The sequence below is a fragment of the Phyllobates terribilis genome, unplaced genomic scaffold (genome assembly GCF_046119375.1).
Source record: "Phyllobates terribilis strain yellow unplaced genomic scaffold, ASM4611937v1 Scaffold_1__5_contigs__length_1240528914, whole genome shotgun sequence".
NCBI lineage: Eukaryota > Metazoa > Chordata > Amphibia > Anura > Dendrobatidae > Phyllobates > Phyllobates terribilis.
Genome location: NW_027362761.1, coordinates 429,952,817 through 429,978,868, shown reverse-complemented (window position 1 = coordinate 429,978,868; position 26,052 = coordinate 429,952,817). Strand labels below are relative to the sequence as shown.

The 26,052-nt window shown below is 42.1% G+C and overlaps 1 protein-coding gene across 3 annotated transcripts in view; it reads right to left on the bottom strand.

The window, feature by feature from the left end:
- PJA2 (praja ring finger ubiquitin ligase 2) overlaps window positions 1-26,052 on the bottom strand; it is a 53,087-nt gene that overhangs the window by 15,362 nt on the left and 11,673 nt on the right. For 2 of the 3 annotated variants that reach the window (XM_073677530.1, XM_073677521.1), the window contains 3 exons: window positions 24,666-24,866; window positions 5,709-6,723; window positions 4,946-5,122 (listed from right to left, as the gene is read on the bottom strand). In XM_073677530.1, coding sequence (XP_073533631.1) covers window positions 4,946-5,122; window positions 5,709-6,723; window positions 24,666-24,864 — 1,391 coding nt within the window. In that variant the 5' untranslated portion in view covers window positions 24,865-24,866. The remainder of the gene's footprint in view (window positions 1-4,945; window positions 5,123-5,708; window positions 6,724-24,665; window positions 24,867-26,052) is intronic. The other variant, XM_073677540.1, reaches the window with a different exon arrangement.

The following is a 26,052-nucleotide window of genomic DNA, read 5'->3' as shown; positions in this document are numbered from 1 at the left end:
TAAAAACATTAAATACTAAGAACGTTATATTAAAAAAAAAAAAAAAAAAAAAGAACGGTCTCACATATACATTTTTGTTATATCGGCACTTTTCTCTCAGAAGAACATTAAAAAGGTGTTGTCCAGTCTAAAATGACAAGTCTGCAGTCACTCTGTGTGCCTGCAGACTTGTGAGGATTCTCCAATATCAGCGGGTCTGATGCCGGCGCGCTCAATGCAAGTATATTGTGCAAGGCCGGAATCAGACTAGTCGGGATCTGGCGGTCAACTGACCACTATTCCTAGAGATGATAACAGAGAATCCTCACAGAACACAGTGAGCGCTGCGTGAGGATTCACAAGTCTGCAGTCGCATTAAAGAAAAACAAACACAAACAAAAAAAACATGCAAGCACAAAAACACGCCACCATGTCTTTTTTGCTATCTTTATGCCCTGCTAACAAGCCCTTTTTATTGTCTTCTTGATTACTACTTGTGCCCAAATACTATTTCATAACCGTACTGGCCAAATGCTAACCAGTGGGTGACTGGACGTGGGGGTAAGTCATCCCACCACTAATCAGGCTATCCTGCCCCTGTGGGCTTGAGTGACATGATTTGTAAGAGCAGTGTCACTGCCTGCTCTTTGTAAATCTCTGCCTCCCTGATAATGCACAGTAAGACGGGGGTACACACCCTAGCTTCATCAGTGCACTGTGCATGCCCAGGGAAGCAGTGGTGATGTAGGACTCAGCCAGCCATTCCTGCCAACTCTGCAAATCTTGCAGCTCTATGTGCCATACGTTACCTCTACCTCCTTGGGCATGCTCAGTATGCCGATAAAACCGATGTGCGTGCACCTGGCTATCTCCACATTAGCATGCAGCTCTTCCAAATCATATTACTCACGCCCACAAGACCGTGCCAACAAGATTATTGAGCTAAACAGACTGGGAAAACAATGATCCCCTGATTAGTCACTCACTAATTCAAGTATCAATAAGATAACCTTCTGGTGGTTGTTTGGGTGGCCTGGAAAAGCTGCCACATTTCTTCTAAGATTACAGGGTCATAGGTTGCAATCCATCACTGTCTCTGCTGATTAAAGGGCACTGTTCAATTAGAACATGGTGAATCACATGACTGATTTTCAGTAAGTTAGCTGGGCCGACCAGTCACATTCTGTATCACATGATCATTTTCAGAGCTGTAGAGTGGCAGAAAGGGTTATACGATTAACACAGAAGAAGGAAACCCTCCCTTGTCATTCCATTTAAATCAGAAGCGCTTTTAGGATCTGTGGAACTGGCAGGTTTCATTTATCACTGCATTAAAGACCACAAGACTACTGAGGGCTTGTGCAGGTGATAGTTTTTTTTTGGTCTGAGTGTAATCAGACAAAACATCATAGTATTAAAGTTATCCTCTTTGTTGACTACGTTACAGAATCTAGTATCATCTGCAAATATTGAAATTCTACTCTGTATGCTTACTACAAGATCATGAACAACTATATTAAAAAGAAGAGGGTCCAATACAGACCCCGGTGGTACCCCACTGTTTACTGTGACCCAGAGTATTTTCCATTAATATACAAACATTCTCTTTTTCCTATAACCGAGTCACTTGTTAACCCAATTACACATAATTTCCCCTAGTTTCATTGTTGTTGTTTTATGTGACACTGTATCAAATGCCATCGATGGTTTTAACCCAGGTCTAATCTAATCTAGAACTTACCTCTTCATAGAAGCTGATCAAATTAGTTTCACAGTACCAATCCTTCAAACTCAGATTGATGTTCTTTGTAAGATACTCCAGGATAGCATCTCTTAAAAAACACTCAATGGATTTTGCCCACAGTAGAGCTTAAAAAAGCAATCCCATCAAAGTTTTTATCCTCTTAATAAATTGCAATCATCATGCTATATAGCACTGTGCACCTACAATTGCTCATTTTGCCTTTCTACCCAGTTCATGGTTCTCTTTTCTCTGCTCTATGTATAAACAGGAAGCCTCTTTTCCCTGCATGACTCAGGCTATGTGCCCACGTAGCATTTTTGCAGCGTTTTTACGGCTGCGAAAACGCTTGTAAAACCGTCTGCCATGCAAAGCAATATGAATTCGGATGTGCTGTGCACATGATGCGATAATTAGCCCGCTGAATTCGCATTGCGTTGCAAAACGCAGCATGACCATTTCTACTGCGATTACGCCGCAAATTCGCGGCCATTGAGGAACATTGAAATGCAGCAAACCCGCAGGTATATGTGGATTTGCTGCGTTTCAATTAAGTTCAATGGCCGCGAATTTGCGGCGTAATCGCGGAGCGTGTGGTACCCAGGATGAAGAGGAGACTACAACTCCTCTTCATCCAGGCTACCACGCGGTGAAAAAAAGAAATAAAGTAAAAAATAAAAAAAAAAAACTGTATACTCACCTCTCCGGTCTCCTCCCGGCGGCGATCCTCTCTCCTCGGCGTCCAGCGGTGTACTTGCAGGACCTGCGGTGACGTCATTTAGTCAGCTGATGGTCGGCGGTCAGGTGATGGTCGCGTGACCATCAGCTGACTAAATGACGTCACCGCAGGTCCTGCAAGTACACCGCGGGACGCCGAAGAGAGAGGATCGCCGCCGGGAGGAGACTGGAGAGGTGAGTATACAGGTTTTTTTTTTTTTTTTTTTTTTTTAAACGTTTTAATTCTTTTTTTTTTACTATTGATGCTGCATTTAAAGCAGCATAAGTTGGTCACACAATATAAATCCATGAAGGTTGCATGGATTTATATTGTGTGACCAACTTGTCAAGCACTTTTCCAAGTGATGCTCAAAATCGCTTGGAAAAGTGCTTGAAAAAACGCATGTAAATCTGCATGCGTTTTTTTCTGCCAGAGAGAGGCAAAAATGCACTGCATCAAATCTGCTACATGGGCACATAGCCTCATTCATTCTAGTCTTCCAACTCCTGCCAGAGCTGCTCATCTTCTCTCCATGCCAGGGACTTTAGCAGTGACTAATAACTTGTGAAGATGTGAAGAGAAAATTGACCTCTTGTTTCCACATAGAGCTTAGAAGGATTCACTTAGTCAGTTTTTTTGTCATATGATGTCCTAGACCTAATGGAAAACAGAAGAATTATCTGGGTAGAAAGGCAAAATGGTCAATTGTAAGTACAAAGTGCTCTATATTATGATGATAAAAACTTTGATGGGAGGAGTGCTTCTTTAAACTTACAGGTCTATAATTTCTACGTTCATTATTTGTTCCCTTTTTTGAATATTGGCACCACACAGTAAGTCATCACAGAGCCCCCCCCCATGCAGTAGGATGTCCCCAAACAGCCACACTGCACAGTATAATGTACCCTAAAAGCCACCTACATAGTATGTTCCCACAAAGCTTCCCTAAACAGTCTCCCATGCAGTATGATGTCCCTAAACAGCCCCCTTAGATAGTATTTAGTCTCACCCTACAGCCTCCCAAGCAGATTGATGTCCCCAAATAGCCCCTTTGCACAACATAATGTCCTCACACAGCCCCTTACACAGTATGATGTTCCCAGACAGCCCCTTACAAAGTATGATGTCCCCACATAGGCTTTTAGAAGGCAAACAATCCATAATCTTGATGGAAACTACTGTAAAAACTCTTTCAGCCAAAAATTATCCACTACAATTAAAAGGAATCTGTCAGCAAGTTTTTGCTATGTAATCTGAGAGAACCTTGATGTAGAGGCAGAGAGCCAGATTCCAGGGATGTGTCACTTACTGGGCTGTGTTTTGCTGTTTCAATACAATCAGTGTTTTATCAGCAGGAGATTATAACCACATGACAAACTGCCTTGTGCCTGCTAGTCCAACCATGCCCCCAGCACTAAGGAGCTGCATTCCGTCATTATACAGTGTAAACAGAAACCTTTTAATTAATGGTGAGCGCAGGGTTACACAGGGCTCTGCCTTCCAAGATCTGCTGAATCTGCAACAGAGAAAACTGTGACTACCACAACAGCTGGACCCAGTAAACTAAGTGATCCATTGCTGGAATCAGAGTTTATGTCCCCACATCATGCTGCTGTCAGATTACATAGCAAAAAAAACTGCAGACAGATTAAGTAAAAAAAAAAAAAAAAAAAAAGGTCTATCGCCCAATTCATCATTGCCTACGCGCCTGTTTTTTTTCTAGTTCTGTGTTTTACGCCTTTTTTTCCCACCCAATTCATTATCCTGTTTAGGCCTTTTTAAGTCTATTTTATATGTGCTAACCTGCTTTGTTGGTGGAGATTTGTGATGCCAGATGTTTTTGCTGATTCATCAATTTTGACTTTTTAAAAAGTTACAACATTTTGTGCAACTTCACTGCAATTCTCCCATGGTGTATTTTGCAGTTTTTTGTGACCTTTGGCACCAAAACTTGCAAAAAAAATAGTTTAATACAGAAAGAAATCTCATTTTTGGCTTTGTGCCAAATTAATGAATCGCTTGCACCATTCTGATGAGATTGGCAACTAATACTACAAGATAAAAAGGAATGCGACTTAAAAACCCTGCAGATGATGAGTCAGGGCCTGTGTACGTTATAACTTAACCATGTAGCATTTATAGACAGATGGAACAGTCTTCAGCACAAATCAAAAATACAATTAACCACATGCTACTCAAGTCTTTTTCTACAAGAGTCTCTCCAGACAGAATTTTATTGAGTAATCACCAACTTCTGATTTACTATTGTATTTAATTTCAGGGTAGAAGTCAAGTATCTTTGCTTTACGAAGGCACACATCTGTCCAACAATAGAGAAAAACGTTCACAAGTAATCTCAAATTTGTGTACATTCCAGCTAGATGCTTCAGCCAAAGAAATATGGAGGAGCTTCCAAAAATTAATATTTAACAAATAATAAAAATACCGTAGCTTTAGCAAAAAAAAACAGAAGGAAATTATCAGCCAACAAGAGAAGGAACACTTACTCAACCTGGAAGCAAAACTCAGAGTTTTCATCTTCTAGACTGCTGCTATTGCTCTGAACCTCGTGCTCTTCTTTTCCAGGCAAAGTCTCCCAACTCTCATCACTTGAGGAATGGTCTTCATCACGAGAGAAATAGGAAGGTAAACAAGTAGACCATTCCCCATCACTGCAATAGGAGCTGAAAAAGAGTTTGAGAGTCTAACTTTTTACATGTCAATGGTTTGGTCACCCTTTCCTATTTTACTAATTATAAATTGGTGGAAGTTTGGATGCAAAATAAAATTGGTGTTCAACATATGTACACACGCACATAGTGGAATACATGCAAATTTAATTACATAGTGTGTGGGCAAGTATTGCTAAATATATTACAGTTCTGGCTCACTATAGACTACATAAATTGAGTTTTCCCATCATACGAAAGCCCACATACACTTTAAAATTGATTATTCGGCCTATAGTTATCTCTCCATGGTCCCCCATGCATAGGAACGTTTCGGATGAGCGCTCCTGTGTTCTCTAAACATATTATATGCACCCCAAATAATCCCATTATTAAAATACAACAAAAAATACTAAAACTTCTTCACAAAAAAAACAAGCCCTAATAGCACTACGTTGACTGAATAAACAGCTATAGCTCTAGGAACTGAGTTCCTAAAGCTATGGCTATTTTGCTAGAAAAAAAAAAAAAATCTAGTGTCTTTAAGGCTCAAAATAGTTGCATTCCCAAAGGTAATTTATGTTAAATGCACATATCATACCTATCGTCATCCTTTGGGCAATCGGGAAGCTTCATGCCATAGACTTGAAAGTCATCCCAGAAGGTATCATCCACCAGAGACTTCTCTTCTTGTAGAGTTATACATTCCTTATTACCGCCTTTCTTCCAGACACTTTCCACGTTTGTGGCTTTGGATTCTTTACTGCTGTGAGTCTTTCCCTCCTTGCTGTTCTTTTCCACCTTCCCTTGTGTTTCTCGGATTCCTCTTCTAGAGCTTTTCGCCTCCTTTCTAGTTTCTTCGGAGATCAATTGGTCTTTCTTGGAAGAACTTGCATGGACTGGTTTCCTTATTTTCGGTCTGACAACAGGTTCATTAGTTAGGTCAGATTTATTGCTGCCTGTACTCAGGCCACAATAATCCACGATACTTCTCCGAATGGCCATCTCGGGACCATCACACATATTCATACTGTTAATTCCGATAGCTTCATCCTCAGACACGGAGCTTGTTGACAAACTCCATGGTGTTGTGCACATATCCATGTTGTCATAATTGGCTAAGGAGGCAGACGTTACCTGAGATAAACTGTCTTTAGGACATTTATGATTTAGGATAGAAATATTTGTCATTTCACTGGAGGCTTCTTTTAACAAATTTGGGAGCATGCAATCTACAGATTTTGTTTGTCTTCCAGTTTCCTGATTTATAAAGCCATCATCATACAAGTCAACATTTTCCTCCCCTTCACTGCTGTCCGGCTCGAAAGAGTCAATATTCACAAATGAAACCGCATTTTGGGAGGAGGGGTGTGGATGATCCACTGAAGCGTGCTTGACAAGGGTTTTTCTGCTTTTTGTGCAGTCAGTGGTATTGTCTAAAGTCTGACATCTTCGTATATGCTCTGACATTGGAAAGGGGGAAATAGTGTTTTGTTCAGCTTCAGTGAACACAGGCAAGCTATCATTAGCATCCAATGTTCTGTGATCTTCCTCCAAATCAGCGGTTAAAACATTGCCAAAGCTGAAGAGTGAGGCATCATGGCTTTCCTTGGAAACTAAAACAGAAAATTGTTGAAATGAGACTGGGAAATGGCACAAAAGACAACATAAGCTTGTACACAGACATGTCACAATGATGGTGTAAATATTAGACAACCCATCAAGTTCAGAAAAAAAGAACAAAACTGAAATCAGAATTTGAAAAACAAAAAGGTAGACTTTAAAGGGGCTTCCCACTACATCAGTATTGGTGACCTAATATAACGATAGGCAATAATTATTAGGGGGGAGTAGGAAGCCAACATCAGACACCAGCACCAACCACCTGCTAGCAGCCCCAGCAGAGGCTGAATGTATACAGTGTGAAGGAGCAGAACACCATTGCTCCGGCTCACTGTTTAGTCGCTGCTGCACATTACCTCCATTAATTTATATTTTAGGTACGTTTTAACCCCTTTGAGATCGTCAAAACATCTACAGCAGTAACTTATGGATTTCATTTTGATGCATTTTTTTTTTTTTATTATTATGCTGAATTAGAAACCTGACACTTAGGACAGTGATCATATGAAAAATAGTCTGATATTCATCCAGAAAACGTGGACAATTTTCATCCGTGTCCATATGCCATCTGGTTTTATACATAAGCAGTTTAAAATGTACATGTTCAAAAACGATTTTATAGGTTAATAATGGCAATGCATCACAAGAAAAAAAATGGATGCAATTACCAAGGTTTCATATGGGATCTGATTTTTTTGCCTATCCGTATACTTGCAGAGGAGAGTCTCAGCTGATACTCGGAAGGGAATTAGTTGCTTGTCAGTGATATGATGTATTATACCAATAATGAATAAATCTAAAAGTGGGAAACAGCACAGCCCATAGGCGACACCCTATGGAGTAAGAGTAGGAGAGTGCTGGTTACCCTCACCTGGTGGAGATGTGACAGGCACAAATCCTATGTAGGCATGAAGAAAAACAGCTGCTGCTGCCCTGTGGCTGGTGGATAAATCCTCCAGGAGATACTGGATCCAGTTGGATGAACATGTAGGTGGGCTGCGCTGCTGGAGTAAATCAATTCTTCAGAAATGATGCTGAAAATAAGGTTTTTTATTCACAAAGCGTTTCAACGTTGTACCAGCGTCTTTATCAAGTGAAAAAACACAAAATTAGTTTATTTCATTTGATAAAGACGCCAGTATGGCATGGAGAATAAAAAAAACCTTATTCTCATCATTATTTCTGAAGAACGGATCTACTCCAGCAGCACAGCCCACCTACATGTTCATCCAACTAGATCCATTATACCAATGATCACATAGCCTAGTCCCCCAGTGGTTCTAAAATAAAAAGGAAAAAATCTTCTCTCTCATTAAATAAAATATTAAAGTTATCTGGTATGAGCACATCCATCACAACCCAAACAATAAAACCATTTAAGTAAAAAGCAGCAAGCTCACAAAAAATATACAAGGCCAAAAATGCTCGGTTTTTTTAACCCACCCTGTCTCCCAAAAAATGGGATGAAAACCAAATCAAAAATGTCATAAGATCCCAAAATAGTGTTAATAAAAACATCAATTGATGCCGACAAAAATAAACCCATTAGGAAGAAAAAAAATTACACAAAAACAAATTATTAAACACCAGCCCATAGCAGAAAATAAATAAAATATACATACATATATGTATGTATACGTACTCTGAAATATTCTGTCACAGTGACAGTATAATACTTATTAACTCCTTAGTGACCGGACCAATTTTTTTAAATCTGACCAGTGTCACTTTATGTGGTAATAACTCTGCACATAGCCCATTGATTTTAAGATTGTTTTTTTGTGACACATGATACTTTATAATAATGGCAAATTTAGTTTGACATGTTTTGCGTTTATTTATAAAAATATCAGAAATATCAGAAATTTTACAAAAATGTTTTAAAAACTGCAATTTTCAAACTTTGAATGACTATCCCTTTAATCCCAATAGTCATACCACACAAAAACATTAATAAATAACATTTCCCTCATGTCAGCTTTACATCAGCACCATTTGTAAAGTGTTTTATTTTGTTCGCATTTTAGAAGGTTTAAAAAGGTAGCAGGAATTCTTCATTTTTTCAAGGAAATTTACAAAACTTATTTTTATAGGGACCTGTTCAGTTTTGAAGTGACTTTGGGGGTCCTATATGTTGGAAACCACCCAAGAGTGATACCATTTTAAAAAACGCATCCCTCAATGTATTTAAATTTACTTTCAGGTAGTTCCTTCTGGTTCTTTTCAGGAAGTAATGGAAAGTGGAATAACAAGAATGAAAACGTTTATTTTTACCACCTAAATTTTGATAACTTCTGAACAGGCCGCTACAGCCAGCAGACTCTAAGGCCGTTATTTGGCCATGAACTGTCATGGCAAAGATCAGGAGCACACAATCAAGATTTCAAAGTGCTGATGAGGTTAAAGAGGCAGCCCCCAAAACTCTGTTAACTATTTAGATTCTGTTGTCACTATTGACAGCAGAATCTAAGGGGTTAAACGCCCATGGTCGGTGCCAACACCGATTGTGGCTGATGCAGCAAATTGTCAGCTATAGTGTACAGCTGATAGTTACAGGATTGCCACTCGTAGGGGAATGCTAGCCTCTTATATCGCAGGTCAATAAAAAGATGTCTATTGGCCACTAAAGGGTTAAAAATCTCAACTTCTATAAAAATCTCATTTTTATGCAAGAACAAACTCTGTTTTTGCACAAGTTATGTACAAAACTGATTAGACTCTGTCAAGGATGCTTGTGCTTTCAATGTTTCCTAGTGGCAGCTAATCTCCTTGAGAACAAAAGGATTGGGCATTGAATTCAACATGCCCGAATCTTCTTTCATTTAGTTTTATCTATCAGGAGGCCCTACACTCATAACCGGACAATCTTGCCAAAATCTTCAAGCTCATTGAACTTTAAAATAAATAAATAAATAAAAAAAAATGGTGTTTTTGTGCTACATGAATTTTGAAAAAAAAATGTTGGTAAGGTTTTTTGTTTTCATATCAAGATCTCAATTAATAAAGGGAGTCTGTCAGCCCAGGCTGACAATAATACAACCTAAGCACATAGCCCCTATAAAAATTTCAGCTTTAGCTCTAATCACTGCCTCAGTTTTCAGTAACAAAGTTTAATCAACTTGTGACTGATGGCAGTAGCCTGAGCCTTCTCTGCAATCAGTGCTTGTTGCAGACAAGCAAGGGCTGCTGATTAGTAGTGTGTGGGTCGGGGCATGTATATACTCAGTGTGTGGGACAGAGCACTAAGCCTCTTGTCCACACCCAGGTCACCTAGCACCATAATCAGCATGTTTAACGCAACTTCATATTCTGTAGAATGGAAACAGCGATTAAGCGATTAGAACAATAAAGGTGTGCTTTTTACAGAGTCTATGTTCCCTACAAGGCTGTGTGCTAAGGATGTCTCTTTATTAGTGTTGAGCCACCCCCGTAGTGTTCGGGTTTGGTTCGTCGAACACCGGGATGTTCGAAGAACTGTTCGTCTAACACCTTAGAACACCGTCGAACACCGTTAAAACCAATGGCAGGCAAACAAAAACACATAGAAAACACATTCAAAGATGTCCAAAAGCTCACAAACTGCTCAGAAGACACTCTCTTTAAAAAAGCCGGCCGGCAATTCATCAGCGGCATACACCGGTACCCGACAATTTAGACAAGAAGGAATAGAGCATCACACATAGATTAGATAGATAGAAACATGTCAGTCACATATATATGAAGTACAGTGACAGTGTTGATTACTGTACTTGTCATTTAGTGTTAACATAAAGGATTTATTAAAAAAAAAATTGGCGTGGGGTTCCCTGTAATTTTAGTCTCTAGCGGATGTTAAGCAGACGGCTGGGGCAGATGTTTGAAGCCTGGGAAGGGGGTAATACCCACGGAGCTTCCCAGGCTACTAATATCAGCCCCCAGCTGAATACCTAGCCTTTACTAGCTATTAAAATGGGAGACCCCCAAAAAAATGACGTGGGGTCCCCCCTATTTTAATAGCTAGCAAAGGCTAGGCAGACAGCTGGGGCTGATATTAATAGCCCAGGAAGGGTGCCATGAATATTGGCCCCCTCCCAGGCTAGAAACACCAGCCGTCAGCCGCCCCAGAAATGGATGCGCCAATTCTGGCACTTAGCCTCGCTCTTCCCACTGCCCTGTAGCGGTGGCAGTGGGGTAATAGGGCTGGGGTTGATGTCAGCTGACATCAAGCCCAGGTTAGTAATGGAGAGGCGTATATAAGACACCCCCATTACTAACCCCATAGTCAAAGTTACAAAAAAACACAAACACCCAGAATAAAGTCCTTTAATTGAAATAAAGACAATTCTTTATTGTTCTAAATTAAACCATACTTACCATCACGCCCATTCCAGCTGAAGCCAACGATCTCCTGCAATAAATGTAAAATAATAAAGCAACATCATCCTTACCTTTCCATGGTTCCCACGACAGCTTCAGCTCTGCTACATTCACGACAGGCTGGACCGCAGCACAACGCTGCCATCCAGCTTGCCATGCCGCAGACGCTGAGAAGCGCAGGCATGCTTGTGCTCCTCAGTGTCTGGCTGTGACGGCATAAAGATGAGCCGAGGTCATGTCCAGTGAACTCAGCTCACCTCATGCATGTCACTGACAGCGTTGGAAAATTCTCAGCGCTTGAGCAGGAGAATTCTCCCACGCTGGGATGGCATTGAGATGACAGGCTGGATCAGCCCATCCAGCTTGTCATCCTTCAGAGACACTGCAGAGCGCAAGCATGCCTGCGCTCTGCAGTGTCTATGAATGATGGCATGCTGGATGGCAGCGCTCAGCATGGGAGAATTCTCCTGCTCAAGCGCTGAGAATTTTCCCACGCTGTCAGTGACGTGCATGAGGTGAACTGAGTTCATTGGACATGAACTCGGCTCATCTGGATGCCGTCACAGCCAGACCCTGAGGAGCGCAAACATGCCTGCGCTTCTCAGTGTCTGCCACATGGCAAGCTGGATGGCAGCGTTCTGCTGCAGTGCAGCCTGTCATGTGAATGTAGCAGAGCTGAAGCTGTCGTGGGAACCATGGAAAGGTAAGGATGAGGTTGCTTTATTATTTTACTTTTATTGCAGGAGATCGTTGGCTTCAGCTGGAATGGGTGTGACGGTAAGTATGGTTTAATTTAGAACAATAAAGAATTGTGTCTTTATTTCAATTAAAGGACTTTATTCTGGGTGTTTGTGTTTTTTTTTTTTATAACTTTCACTATGGGGTTAGTAATGGGGGTGTCTTATAGACGCCTCTCCATTACTAACCTGGGCTTGATGTCAGCTGCCATTATAAGCTAACATCAACCCCAGCCCTATTACCCCACTGCCACCGCTACAGGGCAGTGGGAAGAGCGAGGCTAAGTGCCAGAATTGGCGCATCCATTTCTGGGGCGGCTGACGGCTGGTGTTTCTAGCCTGGGAGGGGGCCAATATTCATGGCACCCTTCCTGGGCTATTAATATCAGCCCCCAGCTGTCTGCCTAGCCTTTGCTAGCTATTAAAATAGGGGGGACCCCACGTCATTTTTTGGGGGGTCCCCCATTTTAATAGCTAGTAAAGGCTAGGTATTCAGCTGGGGGCTGATATTAGTAGCCTGGGAAGCTCCGTGGGTATTACCCCCTTCCCAGGCTTCAAACATCTGCCCCAGACGTCTGCTTAACCTCTGCTAGAGACTAAAATTAAAAGGGGAACCCCACGCCAATTTTTTTTTTAATAAATCCTTTATTTTAACACTAAATGACAAGTACAGTAATCAACACTGTCACTGTACTTCATATATATATATGTGACTGACATGTTTCTATCCATCTAATCTATGTGTGATACTCTATTCCTTCGGTTCTAAATTGTCGGGTACCGGTGTATGCCGCTGATGAATTGCCGGCTTTTCATGTTTCACTGTGAGCACTGTTCCCATCGATTTGGGCAACCACTGTAATGCCACAACCACCATGGCTGTGGCATTACAGTGAGTGGCAGACAATCCCTGCATGATTGGTGCTCTAAATAGCACCAGACATGCAGGACACGCTTTTGGTGCACGAACAGTTATCGAACATAACCTCGAACAGTCGAATTTTTTGCAAATCGTTCGCGTTCGTCGAACGACTGGAACACCGCCCAAAACAGCTCGAATTTGAGATTGGCGAACAGTTCTAGTCGAACACCGCTCATCTCTACTCTTTATAAAACAAAATTAGCAATCTTGCAATTTTCCCAATGGCCACTAGGGCTATTTTAGATTCATACTTCGCGTCAGTTCAGGAAGAGTTTTCTTCACTTTCAATATCATCAGAGGCAGGATTACAATGACATGCAACACCTCTATGTACAGCTGATAACACAGAATCCACTAATCACATCAGACCATGTCACAGTTAATCCACCTCCCTCTGCCTTCACAAAGACCTGTGCAAAGCCTCATTACATGCTTAAATGCAGTCAGTCTATTGCTACCAATGTACATGTGGATTTCCTGAAGAAAAAAACTAAACAGGAAAAGTAAAATAGTCCCAGTGGCCAGTGTGGAAATTACCAGATTTAATTTTTTTTATTTTCCATACAGAGTGCGATATATTAAAAAAATACATTAAACACAAAACCTAATGTAAACAATAGGGCTTTTTCTGAGAACATATTCCCTTTAACATGGCGGGAAGCTTCTAAACTACAGATGTCAAACTCTGGCCCACAGGGTGAGTGTTTAGCCTGCAATGCCCCACCCCCTCCCTTGCCAAGCTTCTCTCCCAACCTGCGCAGCCCCCCCCCCACCCCAAAATCGCATTTTCAATGGCTGTCAATACAGTTTAAAGCAATGATGAAAGAGGGAGCCGTCAGCTGACACTCCCTCTGCCATTATTCTCCCTCTGGGTCTGACATCTCAGTGCAGCGGGTGTGATGACATCACTACAATGCGTCCGCTGTGCCAAGCAGTGCAGAGGTTCAGAGTGATCGCTGCAGAGACCAGAGCAGCAGGGGACTGGGGTGAGGCGAGGTTTTTTTTTTTAATGTGGGCCTATTATACTGTATGGAAGGTAATGCAGGGCCCATTATATAATATGGAGGACTACGTGGGGCCATTGTACTGTATGGAAGGCAATGAAGGGGCCATTGTACTGTATGGAGAACTGTGTGGGGCCTATTATACTGTGTGGAGAATCATACTGTGATGGGGTTACCATACTTTGGTGATGGGGTTGAAGGGAGGTTACAGCAGGGTCATCATACTGTGCGTTAGGAGAGTACTGTGGAAGAATTCACTGTGGGGGCACTTTTGTTGGCATCATATGTTATCTGTTTTTTTAAAGGTTTTTATCCTTTGTTATTACATATTTAGACTAGGACATTGGGCCATATCTTTTAACGTAACATTATATTATTCCAGTATGCCCCATTTTTGATATTTTATTCTAAGCTCTATTAATTTAAATTGAGGACGTTTTTTTTGTTAACAAATACCAAGGTTGGTCCGAGACTTTGTCCCAAGCTTTTAATTTTGGCCCTCTGTGTATTTTTGAGTTTGACATCCCTGCAGTCTAGACCTATGCTACTCAATGCTTGGAATGTTTTATAAATTTGTTGCTTCTGCTAAATATAATCAGACCAACTCTCTCTCTTTTGTGGGGTCTGGTGTAGTTCGCTTTTAAGCTTCATAAGTGTTGTTAGAATGATTTGATGCCAAATTAATCTAAATAAATGCAGAATTCTAAAAACCAACAATAGCCCTCACTGGATTCATCATTTTCACACAACATCAGCAAAAATTAAATTGCAGGACAAGAGCAGGCAGAGCAAATGAAAAGTTCACATTTTTCATTATGAAAAAAGTTAAACTTTCAGTAATTCCACAAGCTTACAAGAAGCTGAGAGGTTCAATTTCATGCCCTTGCAGGCAGTCAGCCTTTTGAAGTGTAAGCTCATATTCCCAGGTGAGTCAGTGTCAGTCAAGGCAAGTATTCGTCGTCTGTACATTTACAATCCGGTCTCTATCAGCAATTCTTTCTGCAGCAGAATGAAATCTAATATTTAAACGACGTTGCTTTCAGAATTGTTACTTTCCCCTTTGAAATGCATCAGGCAGGTCAGATGAAAGTTAATTATATAATTAAAAGTATTTTTTAAAATATAATATAATATAATATAATATATATATAAAATCCCCACCCCTCCAGAAAATTGCACATGGCATGAACTGAACTGACAATACTCAGCTTCCACTCTGAGGAGTGCTAATATAATCTGGTTGACAGCAGAGAGCAGGGAGCTCGGCAGCTATTGAGGACTCTTGGGGAGGAATCATCTAAACCACTAGTCTTTCATCTGGATTGAAACAGGAATATAATCTTTTACATGTTCACTTTCATCATAAACCAATTTTGAAAAATTATTACAACACAAAACACTCAACCTCTGGTAAATAGTCTAAATACAAAAGTATTATGTGCGGTAAACCAAGGACAGGTAACATCTCACGTTTCTTTTTCATCCATCTGTGCAAGAATTAACTAAAAAAAAAGTCCCTATTCGCATTAGATATAAGTTGGCCCAACCAACCACTTTTGGCAGGCTCAGCCAATGATCCCGTGTATGGGAGCCTCCGGCTGTTCGCTGACAGATTATATTAGGGGATAAGGGGGGGGGGTTTAGAATTGGGAGATTGTAAATCAATCGCAGGCAGATAAACCACTGCCAGATTATTCTAGATGCCATTTACCTCTCTCTCCACAGAGAACAAAGCAACGCAGTCATTCGGGCAACAGTTATCTAATATCCATATCTAATATGAGCTGTTATCTAATATGCATGGACAGCTCAAGACACAAATGCCTCCAGAGTTGTAACCATTAAGATAGTAAGAGTCAAAAGAAAGGTAAGATTACACAGAGCAGTCAGCTACAGTACAACAGAGTTTCCAAAACTCCAGTCTTCAAGATCCCCCGACTGATCACAAAATTTCCCTAGTATTGCACAAGTGAGAGAACTGTGCCTTCATAAGAATTTCATCACCTGTGCAATAATAAGGAAATCCTGAAAACATGATCTGTTGGGGGCCCGGGGGGCCGGTGTGAAGACTGGAGTTTGGGAAACCCTGAACAAAATAAATAATAATAAAGGGCCTCTCCTGAACTGGACAGCTTATTTACTTGGAAAAAGAGGTTCTACAAAAAGCACATTTTGTTTAGAAAGGCTCCTTGCAATACAATTACAGCCATTGATCTAAGCTGGGAACCAGAATCGAACCCTACAGTTGTGGCCAAAAGTTCAGACCAACGCAAATTTTGGTATTCACAAAGTTTGCTACTTCAGTGTTTTTAGATCTTTTAGTCAGGTGTTTCTGTACTAGAATTATAAGTACTTCATAAGGTTTTAAACTTTTGAAAAATACATCATAATTTGCAAAACACTAAAGTCACTTTTTTGTTTTACATCTTTTGCACCAAATTCTTCAAAACGGCACACGCGGATCATGAATTTTGTGCATTTGGTGAAGTCGAACTTCATGAATCTGTCTAAATCTGGGTGGAGAAACTCTGGAGATGGACAGGAGCGCACACAAAATAGGGCAATACCGTCTGGTAAGGTATAGGTATTATCGATGAGAGCACTCATCCCGCAGGCACAACACCTATAAAAGGCATGGAAAGACGCTGCTGCCGCCCTGTGGCTGGAGGAAAAGGTTCTTCCAAAGGTATAATGGCAAAAATGGAAGCTGGCACATTTAGGTGACCTGCGCTGCGGAAATGAAGAGCATTGGGATTCCAAAACTGTTTTTATTAATACCAACTCATTTCTGCGCCGCACCGGCACCTTTCTCAAGTTATAAAAACCAAAGCTTTTATACCTTGAGAAAGGCGCCGGTCCAGTGCAGAAACGAGTTGGTATTAATAAAAACAGTTTTGGAATCCCACAGGTCATGTTTTCAGGATCTCCTTAGTATTGCACAGGTGAGAGAATTCCTGATGCCTTGATGATACTTCCATCACCTGAGCAATACTAAGGAGATCCTGAAAACATGACTTGTGGGGGGCCGTGAGGATGGGCTTTGGGAAACAGTGATCTGGTTAAACAGAATTGTTGAGGAAAAAGAAAATAAAGTGTTGCAAAAAAGTATATAGAATAAGGTGCAAATACTAAAGCTACTAATAAGCATATTACTCAGAAAAGTGGTTAAACTCAAACTCAAAATGTCCATGTTTTGTTCACTGAGCCACTTATCACTTATTCCTTGTGAAACGTTGCACCATCATGCTGGGAAAAGCATTGCTCATCACCAAATTGCTCCTGGATGGTTGGGAGGAGTTTCTCCTGGGGGGTGTTTAGATATCATTCTTTATTCATGCCAATATTGTTAGGCAAAATTGTGGGTGAAAAGTAACCCCCACACATTAATAGTCTCATTATGCTTTACAGTTGGTATAACCATACTCTTGGTAACACTCACCTTTTCTTCTCCGGGCAATCATTGTTTCAGATGTCACAAACAGTCTGAAGAGGGCCTCATCAGGGAAAATAACTTTACCCTCAACTCTGCAGTCCAATCCCTACATTTCCTGCAAAATGGCAGTCTGTCCTTGATGTTTTTCTACGATGGAATTGGTTTTCTTTGCTGCCCTTCTTGATACCAGGCCTGCCTCCAAAAGCCTAGACTTCACTGTGGGTGCAAGATACACTTATCCCTGCCTGTTTATATTCCTGAGCAAGCTCTCCACTGGTGTTCAATCAATTCCGTTGCTGAATTCTCTTTAGGAAATGGTTATGGCTAGTGTTGAGCATTCCGATACTGAAATATCGGGTATCGGCCGATATTCGCGGTATCGGAATTCCGATACTTAATTACGATACTTTTACAATATCGAATACCAGAATCGGAAGTTCCCATAATGCCTGCGCTCTGCAGTGTCTCTGAAGGATGACAAGCTGGATGGCAGCGCTCAGCTGCGATCCAGCCTGTCATCAGAATGCCATCCCAGCGTGAGAGAATTCTCCTGATTGTTTAAAAGCCGGCGGGCGGTAAAAAGCCGCCGGCTTTTAAACAATCACACAGCCCCATACTGCTTCCCCGCAGCCTCCCACCCCGATCCTCCGCTCCCCTCGTCACCTCCCATCCCGATCGTAAGTTAGGACCGGGCGGGGAGCGCAGCACCAAGGAGCGGGGAGCGAAGGACCCGGGCGGGGAAGCCAGCAGTGAAAAGACTTCACCGCCGGCTTTCCCGTTCTGTGCTGCGCTTTCCCGCCGGTTATTTCAAATGAACAGCTGAGGTATCAGGTGATGCTGATCAGCTGTTCATTTGAAGTAGCCGCTGTGCCCTCGGAGGGTTCATGCTTGACTGCATTGCATGAACTCACATGAACTTTCCCACAGCCGCACAGGTCAGCCTCGCCTCGCAGACCATCAGCCCGTCATGAATGGTGTGTGTGGGTGTCTGTGCGATGTGTGCGGGTGTGCGCGGTGACTGTGCGGGTGTGCGCGGTGTCTGTGCGATGTCAGCGGGTGTGTGCGTGCAGGCAAACATAGGCCGATGTGACACTACTACTCCCATCGGCCTATGTCTGTCCCTCGTCCACTCGTGCCAGCAGGATCAGCTCGATGGGAGCAGTAGTTCCCATCAGCCTGATCCTGCTATTTAAATTGCCCTACTGTGTCCCCAATAAATTTTAAATACATGTCATTGGTGGCCAGTGGTTACCTACAATAAATTAGTTTATACATTACCTGTCCCCGCCGATCGCCACCTAAAATAAAGTAAAAAAATAAAAAACTACACCTATACTCACCTAGACACCTAATTCCCCGAAGCCATCGATCTCCTGTAATAAAATATAAAATAATAAACCACAACCTTATCCTTACCCCTCCGTAGTAGTCCACGAGTGTCCCACGATGATCTCCAGTTCAGAGCAGCCACATAGAATGTGACCGTTCTAAACCGCTGCCGCCGCTAGAATGACGGGGCCGTAAAGCAGCCCTGTCATTGCATAAGCGGGTTCGCCGGAGTTCAGGCAGCGCTGCTCCCATTAGCCGCTTTACGGCCCCGCTGTACCGTGAGAAATTCCCACGGTACAGCAGCGCCGTAAAGGAGGTCTCCGGAGCTGCGCTGACTGAATGCACTCCGGTGACCTCAGTCAGGGGCTCCCGCTGCCGGGAGCAGACGTGTTCCCGGCAGCGTGAGCTTACAGCAGCAATGACAGCTGTCACATCTCCAGATGTGACAGCTGTGCATGGGAGATCAGCGCAGGAACGTGGACAGGTAACTATTTTTTTTTTAGTAAACTAAGAATAAAATGGTGTGTTTTATTTCAAATAAATTATTTTTTTCTGGGTGTAGTGTGTTTTTTATTTTTAACACTTTGTAGGTTAGTAATAGGGGGGTCTTATAGACGCCCATCATTACTAACCTGGGCTTCATGGCAGCTGGCGCTGACATGAACCCCACCACTATTACCCCCTGCCACCGCACCAGGGCAGCGTGGAAGAGTGAGGCTAAGTGCTAGAATTGGCGCATCCTATGGATGCGCCATTTCTGGGGGGGCTGACGGTTGGTGTTTCTAGCCTGGGAGGGGGCCAATATTCATGGCACCCTTCCTGGGCTATTAATATCAGCCCCCAGCTGTCTGCCTAGCCTTTGCTAGCTATTAAAATAGGGGGGACCCCACGTCATTTTTCTGGGGGGTCTCCCATTTTAATAGCTAGTAAAGGCTAGGTATTCAGCTGGGGGCTGATATTAGTAGCCTGGGAAGCTCCGTGGGTATTACCCCCTTCCCAGGCTTCAAACATCTGCCCCAGCCGTCTGCTTAACCTCCGCTAGAGACTAAAATTATGGGGGATCCCACGCCAATTTTATTTTTAATAAATCCTTTATTTTAACACTAAATGACACTTGAGGAGTTAATCAAGATGCAGTCCCTAAATTATTATTTATTTTTTAATTAATTTTTCCCAAAAATTTTGACGTGGGCTTTGCCATATTTTTGTATGCCAGCCAGGTACAGCATCCAGGAACGGGCTGCCCCCAACTCCCAGCTGCCTAATTGTACCTGGCCGGACACAACAATATAGGGAAGCCCTTTTTTTTTTTTAATTATTTCCTGAAATAATTAAAAAAAAATTGAAGTGGGGCTTCGCCCTATATTTGTGTCCAGCCAGGTACAGCAGGCAGGAACGGGCTGCCCCCAACCACCAGCTGCCTATTTGTACCTGGCCGGACACAACAATATAGGGAAGCCCTTTTTTTTTTAAAAATTATTTCATGAAATAATTTAAAAAAAAATTGACGTGGGGCTTCGCCCTATTTCTGTGTCCAGCCAGGTACAACTAGGCAGCTGGGGGCAGGAATCCGCAGCGCTGGGAGGCCCAAGCTTTCTGGGCCACCCCCGCTGCAAATTGCAGTCCGCAGCCACCCCGGAAAATGGCGCGTTCATAGAAGCGCCATCTTCTGGCGCTGTACCAAACTCATCCAGGGCCCTGGTGCGGTGGCTCACTGGGAAATAAAGGGGTTAGGGCCAGCTAGGCATCATCAGCTGGCCCTAAGCCCGAAATTCATGGGGTCACGCCAATATTAGACATGACCACCATGAATTTCTAGTAAAGTATTTAAAAAAAACACAAACACCCAGAATAAAGTCCTTTAATTGAAATAAACGCACAATTCTTTATTGTTCTAAATTAAACCATACTTAACATCACGCCCATTCCAGCTGAAGCCAACGATCTCCTGCAATAAAAGAAAAATAATAAAGCAACATCATCCTTACCTTTCCATGGTTCCCACGACAGCTTCAGCTCTGCTACATCGAGATGATAGGCTGGACCGCAGCAGAACGCTGCCATCCAGCCTGTCATCCCGCAGACACTGAGAAGCGCAGGCATGCTTGCGCTCCTCAGTGTCTGGCTGTGACGGCATAAAGATGAGCCGAGGTCATGTCCAATGAACTCTGCTCACCTCATGCACGTCACTGACAGCGTGGGAAAATTCTCCTGCACTCAGCGCTTCAGCGTGAGAATTCTCCCACGCTGTCAGTGACGTGCATGAGGTGAGCCGAGTTCATTGTCGGCTCATCTGGATGCAGTCACAGAGAGACACTGAGGAGCGCAAGCAAGCCTGCGCTTCTCAGTGTCTGCGGGATGACAGGCTGGATGGCAGCTTTCTGCTGCGGTCCAGCCTGTCATCTCGATGTAGCAGAGCTGAAGCTGTCGTGGGAACCATGGAAAGGTAAGGATGATGTTGCTTTATTATTTTTCTTTTATTGCAGGAGATCCTTGGCTTCAGCTGGAATGGGTGTGATGGTAAGTATGGTTTAATTTAGAACAATAAAGAATTGTGCGTTTATTTCAATTAAAGGACTTTATTCTGGATGTTTGTGTTTTCTTTTAACTTTGACTATGGGGTTAGTAATGGGGGTGTCTTATAGATGCCTCTCCATTACTAACCTGGGCTTGATGTCAGCTGGCATTATAAGCTGACATCAACCCCAGCCCTATTACCCCACTGCCACCGCTACAGGGCAGTGGGAAGAGCGAGGCTAAGTGCCAGAATTGGCGCATCCTATGGATGCGGCATTTCTGGGGCAGCTGACGGCTGGTGTTTCTAGCCTGGGAGGGGGCCAATATTCATGGCACCCTTCCTGGGCTATTAATATCAGCCCCCAGCTGTCTGCCTAGCCTTTGCTAGCTATTAAATTAGGGGGGACCCCACATCATTTTTTGGGGGGGTCCCCCATTTTAATAGCTAGTAAAGGCTAGGTATTCAGCTGGGGGCTGATATTAGTAGCCTGGGAAGCTGAGTGGGTATTACCCCCTTCCCAGGCTTCAAACATCTGCCCCAGCCGTCTGCTTAACCTCCGCTAGAGACTAAAATTACGGGGAACCCCACGCCAATTTTTTTTTAAATAAATCCTTTATTTTAACACTAAATGACAAGTACAGTAATCAACACTATCACTGTACTTCTTATATATGTGACTGACATGTTTCTATCTATCTAATCTATGTGTGATTCTCTATTCCTTCTATTCTAAATTGTCGGGTACAGATGCTGAATTGCCGGCTGGCTTTTTTAAAGAGACGGTGCATGAAAACACTATTATTTTTTAGAAATCCTTTACACTAAATGACAAGTACAGTAAGCAACACTATCACTGTACTTCATATATATGTGACTGACATGTTTCTATCTATCTAATCTATGTGTGAAGCTCTATTCTTTCTGTTCTAAATTGTCGGGTACCGGTGTATGCCGCTTATGAATTGCCGGCTTTTCGTGTAATACACTCTACATTATTCTTAGTTGTTTTACCTCATGTAGAATTAACCTACAAGGAAAGAAAGGGTTTATTTTCATTCCGATATTTGTGTCCCATTGACTTGCATTGGTTTCCGGCATCGGAATCGGCGATATCCGATACTTTTTGGGTATCGGTCCGATCCAATCCGATACGATATTTCCTGATATCGGAAGGTATCGCTCAACACTAGTTATGGCACTTACTGAACTTTCTGATGTGCCCTGAAGCCTTCTTCACAGCAATTGAATCTCTGACATTCTCAATCTGATAAGTGGTTCATTTAGAGGCAATCTTACAAGCAATGTCTTTGCCTGTAAAGCCATTTTGATGCAAAACCAAAGCAATGTTGACTGCATGTGTTTCCTTGGAGTTAACCATAGTTAACATAAAGTTACATTGGTGTTAAGCACCAGCCCCATTTTAAAGCAATCAGTCTGCTCTTATAACTCCATCATGCTCATTGAATGAGCTGCGTTGTTCTCAAGAACACTTTCTTATGAGCCAACAAGAAATGATGACCTGCTTACATTTTGTGGCAGGGCTAAAGAAAATTGTGGAACTGGGGTTTTTGTGGTTATTAAAAACAGTAGAGGCAAAGTTTGTGAAAACCAAAATTTGTGTCAGTCTCAAAACTTTTGGCCATAACTGTAAAACAAAGAAGGAAGAGGAAAATGGACTACTCTTTTAAGGCTTCTTTCTCAAGGTGTACATTTTGTGGGGTATTTTGTATATACAAGAAACGGTTTGATTTAGCAGTCAAATGAATCAAAGATTCCTCTTACTCTTTGAATCACTTGATTTGTAGTGTGAAAAATGCAAGACACATTTAAGGGTTTGTCTCATACTCAATTTTCAAGAATACCGGCCCTATGGTTTCCACCTTGCTGGGGAGTGGTGTCCTCCTGCTCAGAAGTTTGGTCAGTCAGCTTCAAAGCAGCTTGATAATAAAGAGCTTGTAAGTGCTGTTGACTCTGTTCTATAAATCTACCATAGCTAAAAGACTCCAAGAGGTGACTGGTAACATAGCCATTGAGCAGTAAACAAAAAAATACCTTAGTTCTTGAGATTTTTAATGGCAAGTAAATTGGCAAGTTGCTTTGTTTTCACAAGCACTTTGCAATTTTGCCCATTTATGCTGTTAAGAACACATTAATGATGAACAGTGGAAGAAAAACACCATAAACTACTTGAAAAATATCAATGCCACTGACCCAAAAATAAGTGAAAAAAAAACAAATTACTGTCAGCAGTGCATTTAGTATTTTTCTACTAACTATGCTCTATAATCATCCGATTCTTGGGATCCATGGGCTTTTAGGCTGTGTGCCCACGATGCGTTTTTTAAGCATTTCCGCAGCGGCAAAAACGCATGGTAGAAGGCCTTCCATGTTCCCCAATGATAATCTGCATGTGCTGTGCACATGCTGCGGAAATTTCCGCTGTGGATTATCATTGCGGAAAAAGACGCAGCACTACCAATTATTTTGCAGAAGTGCTGCGTTTTTGCCGCTATTGACATGCATTAGAACGCGCCAATTCCGCAAGACTGTAACTGTACTTGCGTAATTAGAGCGTTCTAATGTGCGGATGGTACCCGGGTGTGGAGGACAGGAGACTCTCCTCCACACCCAGGTACCTAAAAGCTGTAAAAAATAAAAAAGAATAAAATAAAAAATAAAAGATTATATTCACCTTCCGTCGGCCCGCGGACTCCTTCTCTGTGCTTGCCGACAGATCGCACAGGACTGAAGGACCTGCGGTGACGTCACAGTGATGTGACGGCAGGTCCTTCAGTACAGCGTACCGTGATCTGCCGGCAGCCAGCACAGGAGCGCAGCAAGACAGCAGGGGCCATCGGAAGGTAAGTATAGGTTTATTTTTTGACATTTTCTCGGGTCACACTATATAAATCCATGCCGTTTGCATGGATTTATATAGTGTGACCGAGTTGTCAAGCACTTTCCAAGTGATGCTAAAAATCGCTTGGAAAGCGCTTGTCAACCCGCATGCGGAAATGCAAGTGAAGAACGCTTCACTACCGCATGTCCCTGGCAGGAAAAACGCATGTACAATCCGCATGCGTTTTTTTCTGCCAGGGAGATGCAGAAACGCTCAGGAAAAAATCCTGAGCATTTCTGCATCGTGAGCACATAACCTTAAAGAGGAAAATCCATAAAAGGTCCAAATAGCAAGTTTTTGCTCTTATTTTATTCCCAGTGATTTGTTCCCCCCCCCCCTTTTTAAATCCACCATACAGATATGGGCCTTTTAAGTTAATGGTCTTTCAAAGGGGCATTGCTCACACAATAATAAGACCCATGTAAATACACACCCCTAGGGAATCCTGTGAGACACACCTCCTTGTAAAGACCATAAAAAATAACACTAGTTACAAAGGACCATATTTATAGAAGCGTATGAGAGATAGATAGATAGATAGATAGATATAAAAATCAGCAGGTTGGAATAAAAGAAGACATTGGCAACCTGACACATAAAACACTCTTCTGGGAACCCTCCCTATTATAATATGTTATTAAAACTGCAAACTAATAAATTAAGACACTAAAATACAATTTGCATTGCCAACAACTGGATCACAATGCACAAATAACAAAGAATATCATATCACACACTTAAATCCTTCTCCATTTGCACGCTGTCCAACTCCAGGCCCTCGAGTTCTCTCCCCTGATGCGCTGAAGTTCGATGTGGACTTTCCAGAGCGGGTCGAAAGCTGATATATGCATGTCTTCTTCCATATCGCCTCCCTGTGACTGTCTGATAGCCACCTGATGGTTTAGGCCAGGCAGATTTACAGGATTCCTGACCCATTCCTGCAAAGAAATCACTATATCATCAAGTATATCTGTATGTAGGGAGAAACTGATACAACTAAATGGTTTGTAGAATGTTTTTCATTATGTAGTCTTCATACTGAGAACCTGCTAACAATGCCATAGCATTCAACCACAAATCAGCTAAGCCGTAACTCCGGAGCCCTCAGAGGGGAGGGCCTCGGAACTGCTTATTGCAGTGAGCCAGGAGCACTTGAACATTGAGGCAGCCATCAGAGGACCTGGCGGTACAGGTGAGTAACGGAGTAAAAATTCACTTTCATCATGATGCTGATGATAAATCCATACACAAAAGGTTAGCATTCCAGGTCTACCAACTAGAGCCGTTAGCAGTTTTGCAGTGTCTCCTTTAAAGCCACAAAAATTAATGCCCAATTATGCAACGGATTAGACTTCTCAACCTGTTCACCACCGAGTGATTTTGCGCTTTCGTTTTCTCCTGTCTTTCCAAGAGCCATAACTTTTAATTTTTCCATCCACATAATATGAGGGTTTGTTTTTTTGCAGGACGAGTTGTACTTTTGAATATCATTCTTTTTATCATGTGATGGACTGGAAAGCGGGAAAAAAATTCCAATGCGTTGAAATTGCAAAAAAAAAGTGCAATTTCACTATTTTCTTTGTGAAGGGGGTTTTGGGAGCGGGAGTCATTTACCATATTTATTACTCGGTAAAACTGACTTGGCAACATGATGTACAGTAGTTGCTTTTGTTTGTTTGTTAAGTGGTGAAAAATAATTCTTAAAAGAAATAAATAAATAATTTGCTTGTGTCGCCATATTCAGAGACCCGTAATGCTTTCATCATTTTTCGGGATCTGGGACTGTCTGAGGGCTTATTTTTTGCGCACTAAGCTGACATTTTTACTAATACCATTTTGGGGTAGATATGATGTTTTGATCGCCTCTTATTGCACTTTACTCCAATGTTGCAGCAGCGAAAAAAACAATTCTGGCTTTTACATTTTTTTCCACGTTTCACCATTTACCAAACAGATTTATTTATATTACATTTTGATAAATCAGACTTTCATGAATGCAACGATACCAAATATGTTTAGTTTTAATCCCTTTTACGATCTTGGATGTACAGGTACGTAAGCTTTGATGCATCTTTCTCGGCACATGACAGCTGACTTGATCAGCTGTCATGTGCCTCTAACAGC